This window comes from Elephas maximus, chromosome 15, assembly GCF_024166365.1.
Source record: "Elephas maximus indicus isolate mEleMax1 chromosome 15, mEleMax1 primary haplotype, whole genome shotgun sequence".
NCBI classification, from domain to species: Eukaryota; Metazoa; Chordata; class Mammalia; order Proboscidea; family Elephantidae; genus Elephas; species Elephas maximus.
This window is the reverse complement of record NC_064833.1, coordinates 83,460,261-83,481,763: the sequence shown is the minus strand read 5'-3', so window position 1 is coordinate 83,481,763 and position 21,503 is coordinate 83,460,261. Positions and strand designations below refer to the sequence as shown.

General features: G+C 41.1%; 1 protein-coding gene across 3 annotated transcripts in view; it reads right to left on the bottom strand.

The window, feature by feature from the left end:
* Positions 1 to 21,503, bottom strand: part of CA8 (carbonic anhydrase 8) — a 212,285-nt gene that overhangs the window by 123,675 nt on the left and 67,107 nt on the right. For all 3 annotated transcript variants that reach the window (XM_049853867.1, XM_049853866.1, XM_049853868.1), the window contains exons 5-7: positions 11,378 to 11,440; positions 8,968 to 9,016; positions 7,475 to 7,587 (exon numbers count right to left, since the gene is read on the bottom strand). In XM_049853867.1, the coding sequence (XP_049709824.1) occupies positions 7,475 to 7,587; positions 8,968 to 9,016; positions 11,378 to 11,440 (225 nt within the window). The remainder of the gene's footprint in view (positions 1 to 7,474; positions 7,588 to 8,967; positions 9,017 to 11,377; positions 11,441 to 21,503) is intronic.

Sequence of the window (21,503 nt, the reverse complement as noted above, 5' to 3'; positions counted from 1 at the left end):
GTTTCCACATCAGGACAATGGAGATGATATCAACAGTCTTCACAAGGACGGTGCAGGAGTAAATAAGGTCACTCACGAAAATCACTCAGTACAATACACATAGGAACTGACCAATAAATACTAGCACTCTCAATAATAATAAAATTACACAACTTCTTTTGAGGTCAAACCAAAACATTAGCATATTGAGATCACAATGCATCTACAACTTTATATGCAAAAAGTGGACTGGAAGGAATAAGACAATATGCAATCATCTTTCCTGGCATACACTTGATATGGGATCAGATGTGACAGCTGCAACCAGAGTCTATTAACCACGGACAGAACCGCTAATGAGCAACGAGAGCTAGAAACTTTACTGTCTAAGTACAGCCTAAGAAATGTTCCATTTTTTATTGACTTTGAAGTTTTTTTTAAAGGTAAGTTAATTTTATATTTACATATTCTGAACTGAAGATGAATTGTTAAGGCCCAGGCTTGCATCCTCTGTGAAAACAGCTTCTTCCAGAAGAGATAACCTAAATCAACAGCTAGACGGTCTCTAATTACTGTACTCTAAGAGAAATCTATTTCACAAGAAATATTTTTCTCTGATCATAGCAACACTTTGAAGACTTCAAACATCAACAGAGATTGAGGGAAATGTGTGTCTTTCTGAAATGCTGATTTTTCTGAAGCAATCGCCCCACAAAACCCTTTAGTCACTTCGAATGGTTTCAAGCACACACTGAGAGCGCCCAGTTCTAGCTACCACACACTGAATGGAGAGATGGTGATAAATGAGAATATTTCAGGATGAGAGCCTCCAACAAATCCAAATGTCGGGCAGTACGAGACCATCATGGTCACACACATCTGTATATATGTTCCGTCGACTTCTAGTGCTACTCTACCTACTGTGGGCTGTGTTTTTCATTTATTTTTTAAAGAAAGAACAAAGATCCAGCACTTCAGTGAGACATTCCCCTCTTCTGAAGGAGACAGAGCTGACAGCACTGTTCTCTGGACCGGGGCGGCACTCCAATCAGTCTAAGGTGTTTACACCAACCTTCACTGACTCACAGTTCTGCATACCTACTAAAAGTTCAGCTTTAAGACAGCTTTTTGTCTGAGTGCTTTCAAGAGCTAATTTCCAGGATTTATAGTTTAGTGCTAATTGATTTTAGGACCTGAGTTTCCAAGTCCCTATGCATGTCCTCCAAGAGACTGATTTTGATTATAGTCCATGTGCCATAACGTCAAAAGAGAAAAATACACAAAAGTCGGTGTTCTCATATTATTTTCTTTTATCATCAATGAAAATACATGAGTTAAAGTAATATAATGCCTTATGGGGCTAGTGAAATAAAAGAATCAAAGGCCAACAGTACTTACATAGTCTATCCATATATGTGTGCACTGCACGTACTGTGCTTTATGTACTCTACGAACCTTTCATGTACTGCAGCCTTGTTCTCATTTGTTTGTTTCATTTTCTTCTACCCTGTTATCAAACTTTCTATCTGTTATGGATTGAAATGTGTCTCCAAAAAAAAAAAAAATGTTGAAGTTCTAACCCCTGGTACCTATGAACATAACCTTGTTTGGAAACAGGGTCTTTGAAGGGGCTATCAGTTAGGTTAGCGTGAAGTGATACCAGGGTAGGGTGGTCCGAATCCAGTGAGTGTTGTCCTTAAAGAAGAGAAGAGACAGACAGAGACACACAGAGGGAAGAAGGCCTGGGAAGACAGAGTTAGAGACTGGAGTTATGCATGTGCAGACCAAGGAACACCAAGGATCGCCAGCCTTCACCAGAATCTAGGAGAGGGGAGTGGAACAGGTTCTCTGTCAGAGCGCTCAGAGGGAATCAACATGGCCGAAACTCTGATTTCAGACTACTGACCTCCAGAACTGTGAGACGATAAATCTTTATGGAGGCAAACTGCTACATCTTTATCCTGTGGAGCAGCTGGTGGATTCGAACCACTGAGCTTTCAGTTAGCAGCCAAGTGCTTAACCACTGTGCCCCCAGAGCTGCCTAGCTATAAAACAGCTATTTTCAAAGTGTGTTACCCATAATAAAAATGAAAATCATCAGTCCTCACCCCGGACCTACTCAATCAGAAACTGTGGGGTGAGATGCAGAAATCTGTGCTTTAACAAGCCCTCCAGAAGATTCTGATGCACTCTCAAGTTTGAGAACCAAAGATATTGAAAAAAATTAATAAGAAGTGTTCCAAAGCGTTGGAAATAACTTCCAAACATGACCATGATGTGGCTCCGCAGCAACTTGGTCTTTAGCATAAACCAAAAACACCAAACCTGTTGCTGTAGAGCCAATTCTGACTCGTGACGGCTCCATGTGTTACAGAGTAGAACTGCTCCAAAGGGTTTTCTTGCCTGTAATCTTTACGGAAACAGATCGCCAGGCTTTTCTTCTGCAGTACTGCTGGGTCAGTTCAAACGGTCAACCGTTACGTTGGTAGTCGACTGCAGGCCGTTCGTGCCACCCCAAAGCCCATCCTGAGCACAAGGACAAGAAATGCCTGCTACTAAGCCCTGAACATCGGCGGGCTTCCTCAGCTGTCTCGGGTCAGGCGCCCTAACTCTACCTGTCCAGTCTAAGAAGAGCTCCACTTTTTCAACCTACAGGAAATATGGAACGGGAAGGATGAAGAGGAGATTAGGCTGAGATGGAAAGAAAATTAAAAAGTGGTTTTCAAAGTTCTAACCTATGTATCTAGGTTATACAGGTGAAAAACAATAAGATACATTGTTATTCCTTTGTTTCTCTAATGTTACTTTAAGTTGAAAGAGAAAAGAAAAGACAATGATAAATGCATTTAATTTGAGAAAGTGTATAAATGAGAAATAGAAAAGTAAAAAAAAATACAGAAAAACGAGAGAGGAGGAAAAAAGGCAAGAAAGGAGAGTAAAACTTAATGACCAACCCATTTCTGTGTGTGTGTGTATTTACATATACACACACATATTTGTACATGTACCATTATACCATCACAATACCATATTTTGTCCATTCTATGTTCAAATTTTTATGTCTCTGGAACTGGGATGTGTCTTACAACTTATGTTGTCAAATTTGATGAAATTTGGTATTTTTATTTCTGTCCTTGGACTCTGATTTCGAAACACACAACAATCTAGCTGAAAAAAAAATTTTTTTTTTACTTCAGCTTTCTAATGCTTAGCCTATTGTTTTACTAAAAGTTATTTAATGGTTATAGATGATTTAAAAAATAGAGAAAACTACACTTATTCAAATCCTGTATAGATCAACTAATCCATCTCATTTCTTTTTTCCTTCCCTAGATATGGGACGAGTCAGAATCAACTTGATGGCAATGGGTTTGGTTTTGTTGTTTTTGTTGTTGTTACATGGTATGCTAGCCAGGATTAATATGAGAAATTAAATAAGCAGAGACTTCCAGTTCCATGTTTTATCAATTCCCATGAAGATGTAACTGCTCCTCAGCGGGCCTGTCAACACTACATCTCAGCCAAAAACTACTCCTCCTTGAATCAAGCATTATGACTTAGACGTTTTATAGAAAAGCACCATGATTTAGAACTTCTTGCTGATGTTGCTAGTGCAGACACTGTTAGCAGATGATGCATTTCAAGACACCAGTTGTTTCCGGAACGACACCAGCAGCTGCAATTACGTAAATTAACCCTACGATGTAGGAGGGAAATTTTTTCTTCGACTCAATTTAAAGTTTTACATTTCTCTATATAATCACGTATGTAGGGACTCTACCTGTCCTTCTCTATTCCTTTTGTTCTTTTACTATCAATCATCCCTCCTTCTCTGCTCCCTTGTTGTGGACTGAATTGTGTCCCCCCAAAGTATGTGTTGTAAATCCTAAACTCTATGCCTGTGGCTATAATCCCATTTTGGAATGGGTTGTCTTGTTATGTTAATGAAACAGGATTAGTGTAGCATGTGTGCTAAGTCAATCTCTTTTGAGATATAAAAGAGATTAATCAAGCAATCGAAAGTAGCAGAGACAGGGGAAAAGAGATGCCAAGCCACGTGAAGATCACCAGGAACAGAAGCTCAAGGAGACAAGCACATTCCCCCAGAGCCGACAGAGAGAGGAAGCCTTCCCCGAGAGTCAGCATTCTGAATCTGGACTTCCAGCCTCCTAAACGGTGAGAAAATAAATTTGTTTGTTAAAGCACCCACCTGTATTTCTGTTATAGCAGCACTAGACAACTAAGACATCACCTTTAAATGAAATAATAGGAGGCTTCTCAATTTTCCTTGGTCCAGATTCTGGACCAACCTGTAGTTCTTCTCGTATTTACTGCCCTTTCTGGGCCTTCTCTGTTTCTGCTCTGCCTTCTCTGAAATTACACAAGCGTACCAAGTGGGGCATTCGAGGAAAGGACGGACGGGCTTACACTCTTCTAAGATTATAGTTTTTTCCTAAATCACTCTAAATTGCATTTTAATATACCTGATGATATGTGCATGTTTCTGTGCGTGTGTACATTTTAACACTGCTGCCCTCGGAACAGATGTTGCAATGGAGCTATGTGCTAACAGCATCTTAATCTTTTTTCTTGAAAGGTTACAGCTAATTGGAAAGGCATCTCTTTTCAAGGGCAGTTGAGATTATTCTTTTCAATATACTTTTCTTTGGCCATGGCTCCCCTTTATGAAGATATGGTTTCTTTCCCAATAGAAAAGCATGAGAGAGTTAGACTTTATCACTGGTCTTACTTGGAAAGATCATACAAGTTTAGGTTTCCTTTGAAGTCTGCAAGACCCAATGGTATAGTAATCTATCTCTAGATCTTAACATAGCACACTGGACAACATGGTAGCAAAAAAGGTGACATCTCACGTCTACAGAACTTCAGGTAACACATACGATATAATTCAACATCAGCATTCCCAGTGCCGTGCCAGCAAGGGAATCTTTAATGCAATTCTAAGTGGAATTGAGAATTTTCTTTTTTGTGGCTCAAAAATGTTCATTCTTACTTGACTTTCAATATATTGAAATTTATTGTGTTTACGGAGAAAAAATTTTATATTACACTAAATTTTTTATTTTTAGAAAATTACCATTGAACAAAAGTAATGCTAAACAAATGTGACTACAGACCCTCAGCTTCTTCTACTCCATTTCCAAGTGAGAAACGACTTCTTGTGTCTAAATCCAATATTTTTCGACCCTGATCCAAAAGAATCAAGAGCAAGGTAAGGTCCATAATTTAAGGCATATGATGCCCAGTAGTTCAGAATGAAAGATGGAGGTTAAGCAGTGGCATCTGGGTCACGTGTCTACAGTAGTTATTTCATGGTTAGGTGGGAGGCATGCACTGGGTACTATCAGCTCCCTCCTCCTCATTGAGAAAACCCTCTCTCCTATACTGGATCCCAGGACACTTCCCTTGGCACTCAAGCCCCTTGGACAAGTCCTTCTCAGTGGCTCTACGGCACCATCTCCTGCCCCATACAGTGAGACTAGGCTCAGTTGGACTACCCTGCACTCCTCACATTGAGTTCCGGTGGTCGCCATAGCCAGGTGATCTGATCATCTAATCCATTTTGTCTTCTTCTTGGGCATGAAGCCAGCGCACTTTCAGCCTCTCTAATTGAGGCTGAGTTCCAGCCAAGAGAAAGGAAGTCTAAGTGGTATTCACCATTTCTAGGGCTGGCCCTTAAAAAACTCCTCCTGTGATCCTTCATGCTTGTCCACTCTTGGCTGGCTACATGCCCAAACACAGGGCATTCCTGAAAGCAATATGCTGACAACTGCAGAGCTTCTCACAATCTGCTTCCCAGAACGGCCACGCAGAGAGGGGCCTACACCACAAATCAGGAACGCCTATGCTGGATTCTATGTGAGAAAGAACTTTCGACTCTAACTCACCAGTATTTTGAGGATTATCTATTATTGCAGCTACCATGTTTTGCTGTTAAATCCCAAATGTATGTATCATTTATTCCAAACTTCTTTTCAACTTTAGACTCAAATTTCTAACTTCTTCCTTCTCCTTCACCAAATTAACTTCTAATATTTTCCAGGAATTATTCCCTGGACTGCCCAATCTGGGTTGGGTTCTTTATGCTTCTGGAACACCTTACTGACCACGATGTAGTGTGACTGTCTTATCCTTGCCTGCCTCCCCAACTCTAAGGTAAAATGTTTTCAATCTCTGCATCTTCTGGGCCGCCCTGGCTCTCAAGCATAACTTCTTGTAAGAATAGATGAATGAATGAATAAAAGAATTAGGATTCATCATATGAAAAACATGAAGACCTGAAGGTGGTGTGATTAGAGTTTGTAAAATAATGAAAGGTATGGAGACTGAGGAATGTTTTAAATTAATTCCTAGAAAAACAAAATTAAACAGAAGCTCTTAAAGGTTGAAAGAAGAATTTTACAGACTCAAGGACAAAGAAAAAGAGGCTTTGCTGAGCAGTTAGTACACTTGAGTTTCTTCAAGAAATGAGGGCGGATATTGAAGAAATTTATAAAAACTTTCTAAAGAAAACTTGGTCTATTTTAGAGTACTGCCCAAGCCTCTGATGCAGATCATGGAGGGGAAACATACCAATCCAGCTGCCATCGAGTCTGACTCATGGTGACCCCACATGTGTCAGAGCAGAGCTGGGCTCCACTGTTTTTAATGGCTGATTTTTCACAAGCAGATCATCAGGCCTGTCTTTCGAGGTGCCTCTGAGTGGACCAGAACTCCCAAACTTTCAGTAAGCAGTCAGGCACGTTAACCCTTTGCACCACCCAGGAACGCTCAGGGAAAGTACAGCCTACCAGGAAACATCCCTTAGGTGAATCCTCAAAGGACAGGAGACATTTTACAGCACCTCTTCTGTAATATCAAATTCATCATTTATTTGAACATACTACACAGTGATGCTGCCTCCTGTTTTACCTGCCTACGTCCTGGTGATGATGTCTGGCCCCTCTGTGCTGCAGCATCTGGGACACCTGTGCAGAGCTCAGGGTGGGAGCCAGGTAACCAAAGTGGAGCCAGGGAACAATCCATAACTTCCCAGGCATCTTTTCCAGCTTCCTCACCCCTCTGCATACAGAATGTCCCTGTGCACGCTAAGGAAAAGCTATTACAAAGCCCAGGCATGACTTCTAGAAATAACCAGCATTCTCACTTCTCTCCCAAGGCCTTTCTCCCCTCTACACCTGGGAAAACCCACATAAAGGAATAACTGGACTAATCGACAGTTTCACTATTTCAGTGGCTTTTGTTTACTCTATAAAACTAGCTTTAAAAAAATACAGATCATAAATGATAGCTGGTTCTGTTCATCCTTGACCTTTGAATTGCTTTTCCTGACTCAAGACATTTAACATTCATTTGAAAAGATGCGAGGGACCTAAAGGGAGCTAAAACGGAAAACAGCCATTTCTCTTTTATAGAAACAATAGTTAACCTTTAACTCAGAACTGCAATGTAAGGTTTAAAGTACTGCACTCACCTGTAGCTGTGATATAGTTAGAGGGTAGCGGAATAATATCCAGGTCACACCTTCACTGCAAGGTGGGATAGTAAGAGAACCTTCATACACCCAGTAATCTCGCAGCAGAGGGTCTGAAAATCAAGGGGGACGTGTCACCAAAAGGCAAGGTAATTAATAATTACCTTGAAAATTCCAATAATAATTTTCCAAATTACAAACTGTCAAAATTGTACTACTCAGACTGATGTCATTTGTAAGCTTAGGCCTCACATGTGTCTTCTTAAACTAATCATCTTATCATGTCATCAGTGAAAAACACGATGAATCCTTTTTCTATTAACTACAGTGATTTCTATCAGTGGATTACTAACGTACTAAATACGGCAGGATGGGTGGATGGGCATGATAAATATATCTAGTTACATCAGCAAAAGTGTATCCATATTATTTTCTACCTTTCTTGGAGGATTTACCTGATTCGCGCCTAGTAGTGGTAACATACTCTTTATTAAATGCTTACCACATGCCAGGCACTGTTCTGAGCAGTTTATATTAATTCGTTTAACCATCACAGCGAGCCGATGGAATAGCTGCCACTATTAGCACCACTTTTCACACAGAGAGACGGAATCACAGAAAGGTTATGTAACTTGCCCAAAGTCACTCAGCTAATCATCAGCAGAGGCAGGATTCAAACCCACGCCATCTGGCTTCAAAGCCTGTGTTTAAACCATTCTGTTCTAACTACCTTTACGTTCATTCTTCACGAGCAAATTATTAAAATCATATTATGATATGAAATCATATTTGTATATAAAACCATGTTCATGAAATCAGTCAGCTCTACACTAGAAGAATTCACGATTAGATATGACGTGTAAATAGTGGAAATATGGCAAAAAATTGGTTTGTGGTAGAGTAAATTTAGAAAGTTTAAGATACAATGTGTCGACCTATTTTGTTTTGTTTGAAACACTAAGAAATAGCCCATAGTTTAGGCGGAAGAATGTAGAAGACCAAAATTTTATACAAACAACCTGTAACTCAAATTATATTCTGAGTAGTTTATGCAGCATTCTTACCTGCAGAGGAATACATTAACAAGTAGAATAATATCCAAATAATAGCACCACTGCAAAGAAGTAACCTTACAGAATTAGATACAAAGTATATTTCACAGCAGAGATTTATAAGGACTTCAAGGACCAATCTTAGAAATACATCAAGGTTATTTTATTATGCTGGTGCTTTACACAGAGGCAGCAATTTTTTACAAGTGATAAACCTATGAAAGTTCTTCATGGATTAAAAGAACTAGGAGCAAAGTGTTTACTATTTCAAAAGGTTTACTACCATATTTAGAGCAACCTGAAACTTGTACCTGCCACAGAAAATTTAAATTATAAAGAAACTTTGCTAGCAGATAACATACACCTATATATATCCTTAGTAAAACAATGTGGTTATATCCACAGACAAAATTTGTCTTATGCCATCAGATGAATGCTTACCTGGTAATAAAGTATTAGGATTAAAGCAGGGTATTATCTTGGTCTTCCCCTGAGGAAGAAAAAAAAAGTTATCCCACGTTAACATAAAATTTCTAGGATAAAAAGTTTATTAGGACTAAAAGTCTAGGTTGAAGGTTTTTCTGGATGGCATCATCCTATCCCCACAGATCTGTTGTCTTATTGGAGCGGCACTGGTGGTTCTAATAAGATACTCCTGCCCTGATGGCGAAGTGGTTAAGAGCTTGGCTGTTAACCAAAAGGCGGGCAGTGAGAATCCACCAGCCGCTCCTTGGAAACCCTATGAGGCAGTTCTCCTCTGACCCATAGGGTTGCTACGAGTCAGAATCGACTCAATGGCAACCGGTTTGGGTTTTTTTTTTTTTTTTTTTTTTGGTTTGCCCTTAAGTCTATGCCCTTTTTTCCCTCCCTGCTGCTGAAAATGGATTACCACTGTAATTCTTGGTGGGAAACTGACAAACGGTGTCTATCTGTCCCATGTCAGCTACTTTATCTGCCCCTAGCCCTTCCATACTTAAGACTTGGGCCTCGGTATAAAAAACCCTAGCCCTGGCTCAGAATTCTTCTGAAATGACTTTCCTCGGCCTGATTCTCAGCTTCTCATCTACCTGGAATTACAACCTGGCTCTCAACGTCTCGCTTTTTCCCGTTTGGACTGCATAATTCAGCTCTAGCATCTATTCTATGCTCCTCATCCAGGGAGTGGTATCTAACACCAGGGTGTATATATTCAACTCCAATCAACTTTTATAAAAGGTCAATCTAAATTCCAAGGAAAAGTTGTACCATTTTTCAACAATTGACCTTTAGGATCACTACCGAAAAGAGTGTAACTTAAATTCCTCAGGACTTACAGGCAGACAGACCTGTCATTGAAGCGGGCTGTCTCCTATAGGATTACTCTAAATGTGCAGATGCAATAAGGAAAATTATCACATGAACTCCATCTCTTCCTTACTTCCAGGCACTATTTTACACATTAAAGAATCCAGCTTACTTTTCCCATAATAACTGATGTCTTATCAGCTGAAGAAATATAGGGAATTTTCTCAGCCCGTGTCTACCAGACAAAAGTCAATCAAAATGTGCCCTTGTCTCCTTTTTTGCAGCTTCTTTTGACTAGTGCGGGGCTTCCCACGGTGGCTGGGTTCCGTCTAAGCCCACTGTGGAGATTCTCAGTGGAGGTTCTTGCCTGGCCCAAGATGCCCTGGGCTCTTGCCCGTGAACAGCAAAGCAGGCTCCAGTCCCCACACTGATCTCAGAATTGGCTTTGGGTCCTTGGATCCCCTTCTGTCAAGCAAGTTCAGCGCCTGTGTTGTATCTCCAACAGCCACACAGGATTAAATTAATCCTTCCGAGGCTACTCAGGTTCAACTGACTCGGTGTGAGATTAAAGGAGCTGTTATACCTGAACTGGGCCTCCCACTGACGCTGGGCCATGTCACTACAGGGTCATACTGATTGAAATCACCTTCTCTGGCCTGTTATCTTAGGCTTCTGGGTACTTGTTTTATATATATATATAAACCACAAAAGACAAAACTCATTGCTATAGAGTCAATTGCGACTCACAGTGACCCTATAGAAGAGAACAGAACTGCCCCACAGAGTTTCCAAACAGTGGCTGGTGGATTCAAACTGCCAACCTTCTGGTTAGCAGCCAAGCTCTTAACTATTGTACTGCCACAGCTCTCTCTATATATACATACATATATATGTGATTGAAATATGGATCCCACAGTTTTTCTTTGTTTCACTTATATAACTTTCCTGTATCAATGGGAAGCAATGAGTTACCTCAGAAGGCTTAAGTTGCTCAAACTCTGAAACTTTCCAAAGACAGACTTGTCTCCAGGACTGGAGGATGATCTCCGAGCCCTTGGAATATTCTGTCTGATAAGAATGTTTTTGTATGCCTGAACCAGTCTGACTAGATAGATTTATCCTGACAATATGATTATCTCTAAGACTTGTTTCAACTCTTGGTGGGCTGGCTGGATTCTGAGTAACTACAATCACTCACGTGGGATTCACGACACAATTGATCACCAATAAAAACCCTGGACCAAGCTCGGGTGAGTTTCCCTGGTTGGTAAGGCCTCGCACAAGTCGTCACACATCATTACTGGGGGGACTAAGCATGTTCCCGTGCAACTCCACTTGAAGGGGCACGCCTGGAAGTTTACACCCGGTTTCTCCTGGCCTTCTGCTCATGTGTCTTTTCCCTTTACCGATTTTGATCTGTATTTTCTCATTGTAATAAGCTGTGATCATGAGTTTAACAGCTTTTCTGAGTCCTGTGAGTCCTTCTAGCTAATCATTGAGTCTGAGAATGGTCTTGGGGACCTCTGACACAACCAGTATTTTTATTTTCTTTTAAACAGTGGCTTACCTTATACTGAATATCCTGGAGAATTTCAGTCACAGCCTTCAGACCTACATGTTCTTTTCCTATCTGAAATATAAAGCACAAACCACAACCGCAAAATTTTTAACTCCTTAGTTTTTACGCAAAGTTACTAACAAAGCAAGGCTCCAGTTCACCTGACAGTCCTTCTTGAGAAATAATTAAATGGACTTTTTATTAACAACCAGGTTAACATCTTCTAAAGTTACTGAAAGTTGTAACAGAAACTAATATGTAAAATATTACATATGTAACATCCAAGAATCCGTTCTAAACTCATCTTGCTATGCATAGGTCTTAACTCCTGTACTGATGGATCAATAAAACACCGTGATATAAAACTGTCAGAGACTTTTTTTAATTAAAAGTATTCAGTACATGTCCAAACCATTTTTACCTTTGGCATTTTCTAGATCAGTGTTATAAAGATTTGACTAACACTGAAAAATTTTTATTAACTCAGAAAAAAGGGTATGTGCTTTCATATGTTAAAGTCACCCAAATCAGGACAGCATTTCTTGAGCCCCACTGGACATAGCCCTCTAAATACCTTTTCATGTTCAGATAAATAAGAACATGCTTTTCATAGGCTTCTACTTTAAAAACACTACATATTTTTAACATGTAAAATGCTCCAAAGAAATTTGAGAATTTTTTTTAAAAGCCTGATATTAAGAATTCTTTCTTGATTTGAACTTTAAAATCTGAAAGTGCAATCTGATTTCCACATTCTAACCAACATTCGATGATTCCAGGATAGCAGAAGAGATAAACAGCAGAGAGAACTCAAAACCCCCAATGAGCAATCCTCGTTATCGTTAGCTTTTCCCCTCTCACTTCCATTTTTGGAGACTGACCTAAAAGGAGCCAGAGTAGCTGTCAACGTGTTGTTCTCACTCTCTGTCTCCCTCAGTGTTAACCAGCTGTGAAACGTGCTAAGCAAAAAGGCATCAAAGAAAACACACAAGAAACTTACACAATCTAAGACAGGCCCATCAGTTCAAAGTAATCAAGAATTTAACTATTTTCCAAGGGTTTGCAATTCCTGAGATAAGCTCTTTAGAGAAAACGAATTCTCTGAAATTCAAAAAAAAAGAAAGAAAAGAAGCAAGACATCTTAGGCAATTGAGCTGGTGAGTTCAAAAGCCAGGACCTTCAGGCAGAAGCCTTCCCCCATCTCCAGCGGAAATGGGTTTCTTAGTTCTAATGGCTTAACCACGACGTAGCATTTGGATGCTGACATCTACTGCATGTGGCCTACTATTTCATGCAGCTCCTGACAGATCATAACCTCTTTGACAAAAACAGTTCACGTCTGAACGCTGCAAGGCCATCTGCACCAGACTGCCTGGGTTCTGATTCTGACTTTTACCCAATTCTTAGCCTTGAGCGAGTTTACTTCACCTCTATGCCCTTCAGCTTCCTCATCTATATAGTGACAATGATAAAAGTGACTACCTGATAGAGCTGAAGATAAGACTAAATCAAACAAAGCACTTAGGACAGGGCCTGGTGCATCTAGGTTCAATTATTGTTGTCTATTATAATTTTTAAGTCTCCAGGAGGCACAGTTTTCACTGGACTACTAACCCGGCAGTTGGCAGTTTGAATCTACCCAGCAGCACCATGGACGAAAGGTCTGGCAATCTGCCTCTGTGAAGACTGTAGCCAAGAACACCCTACGGAACAGTTCTACTCTGTGACGCACGGTGTCACCATGAGCTGGAATGGACTCTGTGGCAACTGGTTCCATTTTGGGTTTGTTTTGTTCTTAACCTGAACACCCTACAGCATCAAATACAGTATTTACGTAGAGTTGTCAGTCATTGTGGAGGTGACTCCAATTCACGGAGACCCCACCTATGTTAGAGAAGAACTGTGCTCCACAGGGTTTTCAATGGCTGATTTTTCAGGAACAGATCACCAAGGTTTTCTTCTGAGGTACCTCTGGGCACCAGTGTTTCAGTTAGCAGTCAAGCATGTTAACTGTTTGCACCACCCAGGGACTCTACTTACATAGAGTAGCACATATTAACTATTGCTGTTAGCTATTACTGGTTTCTTCTATGTATAAAGACTCTCTCGTTCTCCTTTATTTTGTGAGGAAAAACTTTTTCCATATCCTGCAACAAACTCCAGCTATTGGTCCATCTCTTTCTTTTCCTTATTTGCCCAATTTTTGTATGAAGAAGTTACAACCACGAAAAAACAAGTAGACATGATAACTCGCACACCTCAGCCCCTACAGTCTTGAAGTAATTCAGGTAACAAAGCACCCTGATGCCAAAACTCCACTGGGAACCTGAGGCCCAATTAATTTCTTATCGCTCATCTTTGCCATCCTTCGCCATGACCCAAAATGCACACCTCCCTGGTCATTTTTCCTCAAAAAGTTATGTTGATGCTCTAATCTTTGCATTTGTAGATATGTCCCTGTTTGGAAATAGGGGTTTTCTTTTATTCTGTTAATGAGGTCATACCAGCATAGGGTGAGTCCTAAACCTGATCACTTTCAAATGGTAGCTTATAAAAAGAACAGGCACAGGCACAGACACACGCACACGGGGAAGACAGATGGCAAAGAAAGATAAGGAATGCCAAGAACTCCTAGGGTTACTGACAAGCAAGAACCGGCCCCTACAGCTGATGCCTTGCCTTGGACTCCTAGCTTCCAACACTGTGAGAAAATCAATTCCTGTTCTTGAAAGCCACCCACTTGTATTTTTGTTAGGGCAGCACTATGCACCCAAGACAGCATCCCTGCACTACCTTGTACTTTTTCCTCACTTAGTGTCCCACTGGTAGCCCCCCTTCCCTGAGTCTTCACTGTGTCCTCTGGAGCAGGATGACTTGGCATCTTTGAAAAGCTCTCCCACCACCTCCTTGTCTCCTATGAACCCCATGAGGTCTGCCCAAGGCTAAAGGTCTTTCAGGCCCACCAAGTGGAGGCTGTGCATGGATAAGGACCTAAAAGCATGGCCAATGGTCTGCTATTACCTTTGACCCACATGCAGAAGGCCATCCTCCTCTGAGGTCCTTAATATCTGAGGCCCTACCTGTCCCTTGCTGACCTGCTGGTCACCTCCCCATTGCCATCAACCCTGGAGGACATAAACATCCGTGTGGTGACTCCTCCACTGCCTAAAGATTACAGCCCTAAACCTCTTTCCCTCTCAGTCCCTGACCTTCAGCCTCAGCTGAAACTAACTGGAGGACATACCCCACACTTGCTTTAACTGTAGAACTTTCATCTCCAAAAGACAATTCTGACCATACCTTCTCATCCATCCAGCTCCCTCTCTTCTTACCTCTCTTCCCATTCACTGACCACCAGGAGTCAACTGGCTTAACTTCCTTCCCTACCTTAGCTAGACTGAAAACATCTCTTCAGCTGCTCTCTCACTAGCACCCTCGATTCTGTAACCCCTTCGTCCTCCTGAGTCATCTGCTCCACCATGAATCAACGCAACAATAGAGTCATTATAAGTCGAAGCTGACTTGACAGCAACAGTTTTGTTTTTTGTTTTTATACCTGGAGAGAGAAAAATACACAATACACTGTTCTCTACAATCTGTGATGTCTTCCGCACTGACTGTCAATTCCATTACCATTTCCATCCTGGGCTATTTCAAGACTCAACCCCACACCCGTGTTTCCCTTGCTCCATAAATAACTTTACGTTGTGTTCCTCAGAGACAATGAAGGTCATCAGGGATGAACTCTTCTCTTTTCCTGCCCTTCTCCACCTACAAATTTACCCCCCTTTGTACCACCCCTTCCTCCCAGCCCTCTATTTCAGAGAAAGGGTGGGTCCCTCTTAGCCAATTAGTCCATCCCTATCAGCTTTTCATCCCAGGCCCTCCTGTCACTTCAAAGGCCCTCTCTCCTCTGTATCTCTTTAAATGCTTCATCTTCATTGGTTCTTTTTGTTGAAGATAAAAACCCAGGCAGGCACAATGGAGAGAAAAAGTAGAACTCACTGCTTAGGCAACACTGAGCTTCTATTATGGGTGATGGAAAAATCTGGAAAGGGATAATGGTGGTGGTTGAACTTGATAAACACAATTAACGTCACTGAATCGTACATGTGAAGAATGTCAAAATTGCAAATGTTTTGTTACATACCATATTTTTATGCAAATAATGTGTGCACTATACTTTTTTTTTTTGCAAATCGCACAACCCCTTCACACATTATTTTCATAAGCATGATATACCAATATTTTTTTTACACGTTGCTGACTTCAATATCAATTTTTTTTTCTGCCCAACGGATTTACTGTTGCCGGGATAAAACTGATCTCACAGAAACTTCATTTAAGGTAAGTATTTTCCTAAACCAAGTGCAACCAATGGTGACCTGATCAGTCTTATGATGGAAATGGGACGCCATGTTGAAACCAGAGTATGAATGCATGAAGAGCTAGAAGTAAGAAATGATCCTAGAACTAAAACTGCAAGAACAAAATGTTGTTTACATTTTATTGCTTTCATAAATCTTAAACATAATTTTAGATAATCAGTATCTTTGAAATCAACAAAAGTCACCAGAAGAAATTGTTTTCATCTTAAAATAGGCCATTTCAGTTCATTTATTTTTTATCATCATCATCATCATCCGACTCCCAGAACCCTTCAAAATCTGATCCCTTTTCACCGTCATCATTGAAGTATCTCAGAGCTGCCTGCAGGTACTCTTCTGTGAGTTCTGAACTGAAGTCATCATCATTGATGCCTTCAACATCTTCATCTTCATCATCAGTATTCTGCTGGTACACAATCCCAGCCTTTCTGAAGCCACTGATAGTTTCTGGGACTATTTGTCCCCAGGCAGAAGCCACCCACTTGTAGATGTCTCATAAACTTAGCCCACTTCAGCCAGCCTGATGGTGTGGACTCATGAATCCCAGACTGTATCCATTCATCCCACTGTGTTCTCACAGGTATCTTCAATGGGTGGCTAACCACTATATCTAGCTACTGCAGCTTGCAGGTAAGGCCACCAGGTATGACTGCTATATGGGCACCAGCTGAGTTAATATATCATATTTTTACCCAAATAATGAGCCTTCTAACTTTGTTTGCCAATCGCTCCCTCCCCCAACAAGGTATTTTCATAAGCATTGCTATGCCAATTTTTTTTTTTTTTACATGTTGCTGTAAAAATATTAGCATAGTGCTCCTACAAAAATACCTCGTGGGAGGAGGTAGCAAGTGGCAAACAAACGTAGGTATGTGTATTTGTGTAAAAAATACGGTAATTTTGAACTTTTTTCTTTGTGAGAAGCCATGGGGTCAAAAATTAGTAAAGACTTCTTCAAAAAGACCCTCCCTTGGGTGGCCCTATAACATTTATCTACCCATATTTTCATAACATCACTGTCCATTCATCCCTTCTTATTACAACAAACAACCACACTGGTGGGTAGTTTTTTGCGGGGCATGGTAACTCTCTTGAAAATCACCATCACCTTTAATGCACCCCACTCACAGTACAACCAAGGACTACAGTGAAGCAAGCCCTCTCTTGCCCAGTGGTTGTAAAGGCTACAGTTCTCATACCTAAAGCAGCTACAGTCCTAGCGGCCGGAACTGTCGAAAAACATCAGAACCTTGTCCATATTAATTACATACATTGCAGAGATACCGAATTCAGAGATTTCTTTGGAAAATGACCATTTTTTCACAAATTCGTGGACGTTGACCATTTTTTGCTCTCAGAAGTTGCTGGCCTACAATGGTCCTCATTCTCATGGAAAGGCCATTCTTTTTCATGAATTTAGAAATCTAGGTGAAACGGACCTTGAAATCTGGGATTCCTCTTTCATTTGCCAGAAGGCTCACTTTGATCTGAATTGTGACTGTAGAGACAGCTTGATTTTGTTCTCTTCCAGAAATAATCCACTCCTTCAAGTCATTTTCCAACTCAGGCCATTTCACTTTGAGCCAGACATGTGCATTTTCATGGATTCATTTTCTCAAGCTCTTTTTTCTCCTTTCTCCATTCACGAATGGACAACTCTCCAACCTCGAGCTCTCTTGCTGCTCCTCTGTTGCTTGTTTCTTCTGCCCTTGCAACGACTTTCAGTTGGAAGTCAGCAGTATAGGACTTGCATTCAATTCCTGCCATGATCCCATAGGGTTCTAAGATTTAGATTCATAAACTGAAAAAATGTGCATAATATAACCAATAACTGACTGGTTCTAGCAAAGAGACTGAAAAATTCAAACGTGAGTTGTATAAGAAGCAAGGGTCTTTTTATATGCTCGCAAGCATATAACTATGGTGACTTCTGATCGCTGATCAAACACACCGGCGCTGATAAGACATGTTAGACTACGAAATAAGCAGACCTAACATAGTTTAATGGTTTCATTTGAGATGATCTCACAAGGTTTTTCATTCCACTGCTGAGCCAAGAGCTATCGTGTATCAGTTTTGCTTTTTAACTCCTCCAACTAAAAGCCAGAGTTGGACAATGACTGTAATAATTATGTCAACGTAGACCGAATGGAGATTCCTGCCGATAGCTACTCCATGCCATTTGCTTACACTTCCAGCTGACAGCACGTGCTTTATGGCGAGGCTTCAGTAGATTCAAGGCTCTGACTGATGACTCAAAAGCAACGGAGATATAATTATCAACTTAAATTAATAGAAATAAATGCCATTTCAATTGTTTACTTTCCAATTACCTGGTGTTATAGACTGAATTATGCCCCCCAAAAAAGTGTCTCACCTTGGCTAGGCCACGATTCTCAGTATTGTGCGGCTGTCCTCCATTTTGTGATCTGATGTGATTATCCTGTGTGTTGTAAATTCTAACCTTCAAGATGTTAATGAGCCAGGACATAATCTACAAGATTAGGGTGTATCTTGAGTCAATCTCTTCTGAGATATAAAAGAGGCACAAACAGAGAGAAGACAGACCTCATGTCACCAAGAAAGAGCTGAGAGCAGAGTGTGACCTTTGGACCTGGGGTCCCTGTGCTGAGAAACTCCTAGACCAGGAGATGATTGATAAGGATCTTCCCCCAGAGCTGAGAGACAGAGAGAAAGCCTTCCCCTGGAGCTGACTCCCTGAATTTGGACTTCTAGCCTCCTAGACTGTGAAAGAATAAATTTCCATTTGTTAAAGCCATCCACCTGAGGTATTTCTGTTATAGCAGCACTAGATAACTAAGACACCAAAATACTACCGAACTTGATCCATAACTTGACCATGACTTAAACCTTTGTAATACAAATATGATCAAAAGTAACATTTTTGGACTATTGAATGAAGGTGAATGAGGCCAAAATTTCCTTCTGCAAATGTCACAAGACATATGCAATATATGCATGGTCATGCTATGCCAGAACTTTTACATAATTTCATCATTTCTGTGTGTTGCATGTGTGTGTACTTTTTATGTGGATACACTACTCACAAAAATATGCTATTTACCAAGATATTAAAAAAAAGATCTCAAAAGAAACATAACTTCACTCTATGTCACCCTATGTCCAAAACGTATGTGACTATGTGTCACATACATACAAAATTCTTTTCTTTCAAACATCTTGAAAGGTAAGTCTGTGCTCACTACTGCCAACTTCCACCCCTCCCATTCCCCACTCTTCTGACCCCCTAAATGCCAAACCTCAGGCAAGGAATTCAGTCCCTCTCCTCTCTGCTTCACTTGACATTCCCTGGTGGCACAGTGGTTAAGCACTCAATTGCTAATTGAAAAGTTAGCAATTTGAACCCACCAGCTGCTCCATGCGAGAAAGATGTGGGAGCCTGCTCCTGTAAAGACTGCATCCTTGGAAACCCTGTGGGCAGTTCTACTCCGTCCTATAGGGTCGCTATAAGTCAGAACGGACTCAACGGCAGTGGGTTTGGTTTTGGCAGGGGCATTCCTTACTTCAGTCATGAAATTCTGCTCTCGCAGGTTCTGTAATTTTGCTCTTTACCGAAAAAGGCATTTTCACGTAGATAATCTGAATTTTTCCTCATACCAAACATATGGAAAGGTAGACAAGTATGCAAATACATGTGCTCTACTTTGGAAATGTTTCCTTGCCTAAAGTAACTGGGCTTGTTACTGATACTACCGATGCTAGTTCCAGATACTGATACTACTGATGCTAGTTCCAGATACTGATAATACCGACGCTACTTCCGGATACTGATACTACCGACGCTACTTCCGGATACTGATACTACCGACGCTGGTTCCGGATACTGATACTACCGACGCTGGTTCCGGATACTGATACTACCGACGCTGGTTCCGGATACTGATACTACCGACGCTGGTTCCGGATACTGATACTACCGACGCTGGTTCCGGATACTGATACTACCGACGCTGGTTCCGGATACTGATACTACCGACGCTGGTTCCGGATACTGATACTACCGACGCTGGTTCCGGATACTGATACTACCGACGCTGGTTCCGGATACTGATACTACCGACGCTGGTTCCGGATACTGATACTACCGACGCTGGTTCCGGATACTGATACTACCGACGCTGGTTCCGGATACTGATACTACCGACGCTGGTTCCGGATACTGATACTACCGACGCTGGTTCCGGATACTGATACTACCGACGCTGGTTCCGGATACTGATACTACCGACGCTGGTTCCGGATACTGATACTACCGACGCTGGTTCCGGATACTGATACTACCGACGCTGGTTCCGGATACTGATACTACCGACGCTGGTTCCGGATACTGATACTACCGACGCTGGTTCCGGATACTGATACTACCGACGCTGGTTCCGGATACTGATACTACCGACGCTGGTTCCGGATACTGATACTACCGACGCTGGTTCCGGATACTGATACTACCGACGCTGGTTCCGGATACTGATACTACCGACGCTGGTTCCGGATACTGATACTACCGACGCTGGTTCCGGATACTGATACTACCGACGCTGGTTCCGGATACTGATAATACCGACGCTGGTTCCGGATACTGATAATACCGATGCTAGTACCAAGAATATCGACTTCCAATCCACAGCTCTTTTGGTCCATGCCACCTGTTTTTTATTTTAAAAAAATAATAATAATAAAACATTGCTGTTGAGTTGACTCCAACTCATGGCAACCCCGTGTGTTACAGAGTACAACTGCTCCACAGGCTTTTCTTGGCTGTAATCTTACACAGAAGCAGACGGTCAGGCCTTTCTTCTAAGGCACCACTGGATAGGTTCAAACTGCCAACCTTTAGGTAAGCAGCTGAGCACAAACCATTTGTTCCACCAAAGGACCTTTTGTGCCACCTGTTATATGCTAAGAATTAGTAAGCGGAAATATTAAGTTAACTATATTTAATTCAATTCCCAAATATTTACTGGGATCAAGCTAATATGTTCCTTTCCCTTTTATTATGATTACCTTGTTACTTTGTATTCTTAGTTTTACCTTATTCCTATTATTTAATAATAAGACATTCATTGCCTTTTACTGCTTCAACTTCTCAAATCTGAATGCTTCATTAACTTTTTCAGGTTAGAAAAGCAGTCGTTAATAAGTATTACTTCAATATACTAAAGATTATCAAAACTCATTTGTATAATTAAAACATTTTTCAACTAATGGACCACAACTACCACAGCCTCCACCAGACTGAGTCTAGCACAACTAGATGGTGCCCAGCTACCACCACTGACTGCTCTGACAGGGGTCATAATAGAGGGTCCCAGACAGAACTGGAGAAAAATGTAGAACAAAATTCTACCTCACAGAAAAAGACCAGACTTACTGGCCTGACAAATACTGGAGAAATCCCGAGAGTATGCCCCAGACACCCTTTAGCTCAGTAATGAAGTCACTCCTGAGATTCACCCTTCAGCCAAAGATTAGACAGGCCCATAAAACAAAACCAGAGTAAAGGGGTTACACCAGTCCAGGAGCAAGGACTAGAAGGCAGGAGGAGACAGGAAAGCTGGTAATAGGGAACCCAAGGTCGAGAAGGGAGAGTGTTGACAAGTTGTGGGGTTGGCAACCAGTGTCACAATACAGCATCTGTACTAATTGTTTAATGAGAAGCTAGTTTGTTCTGTAAACCTTCATCTAAAGTACAATAACAAAACATT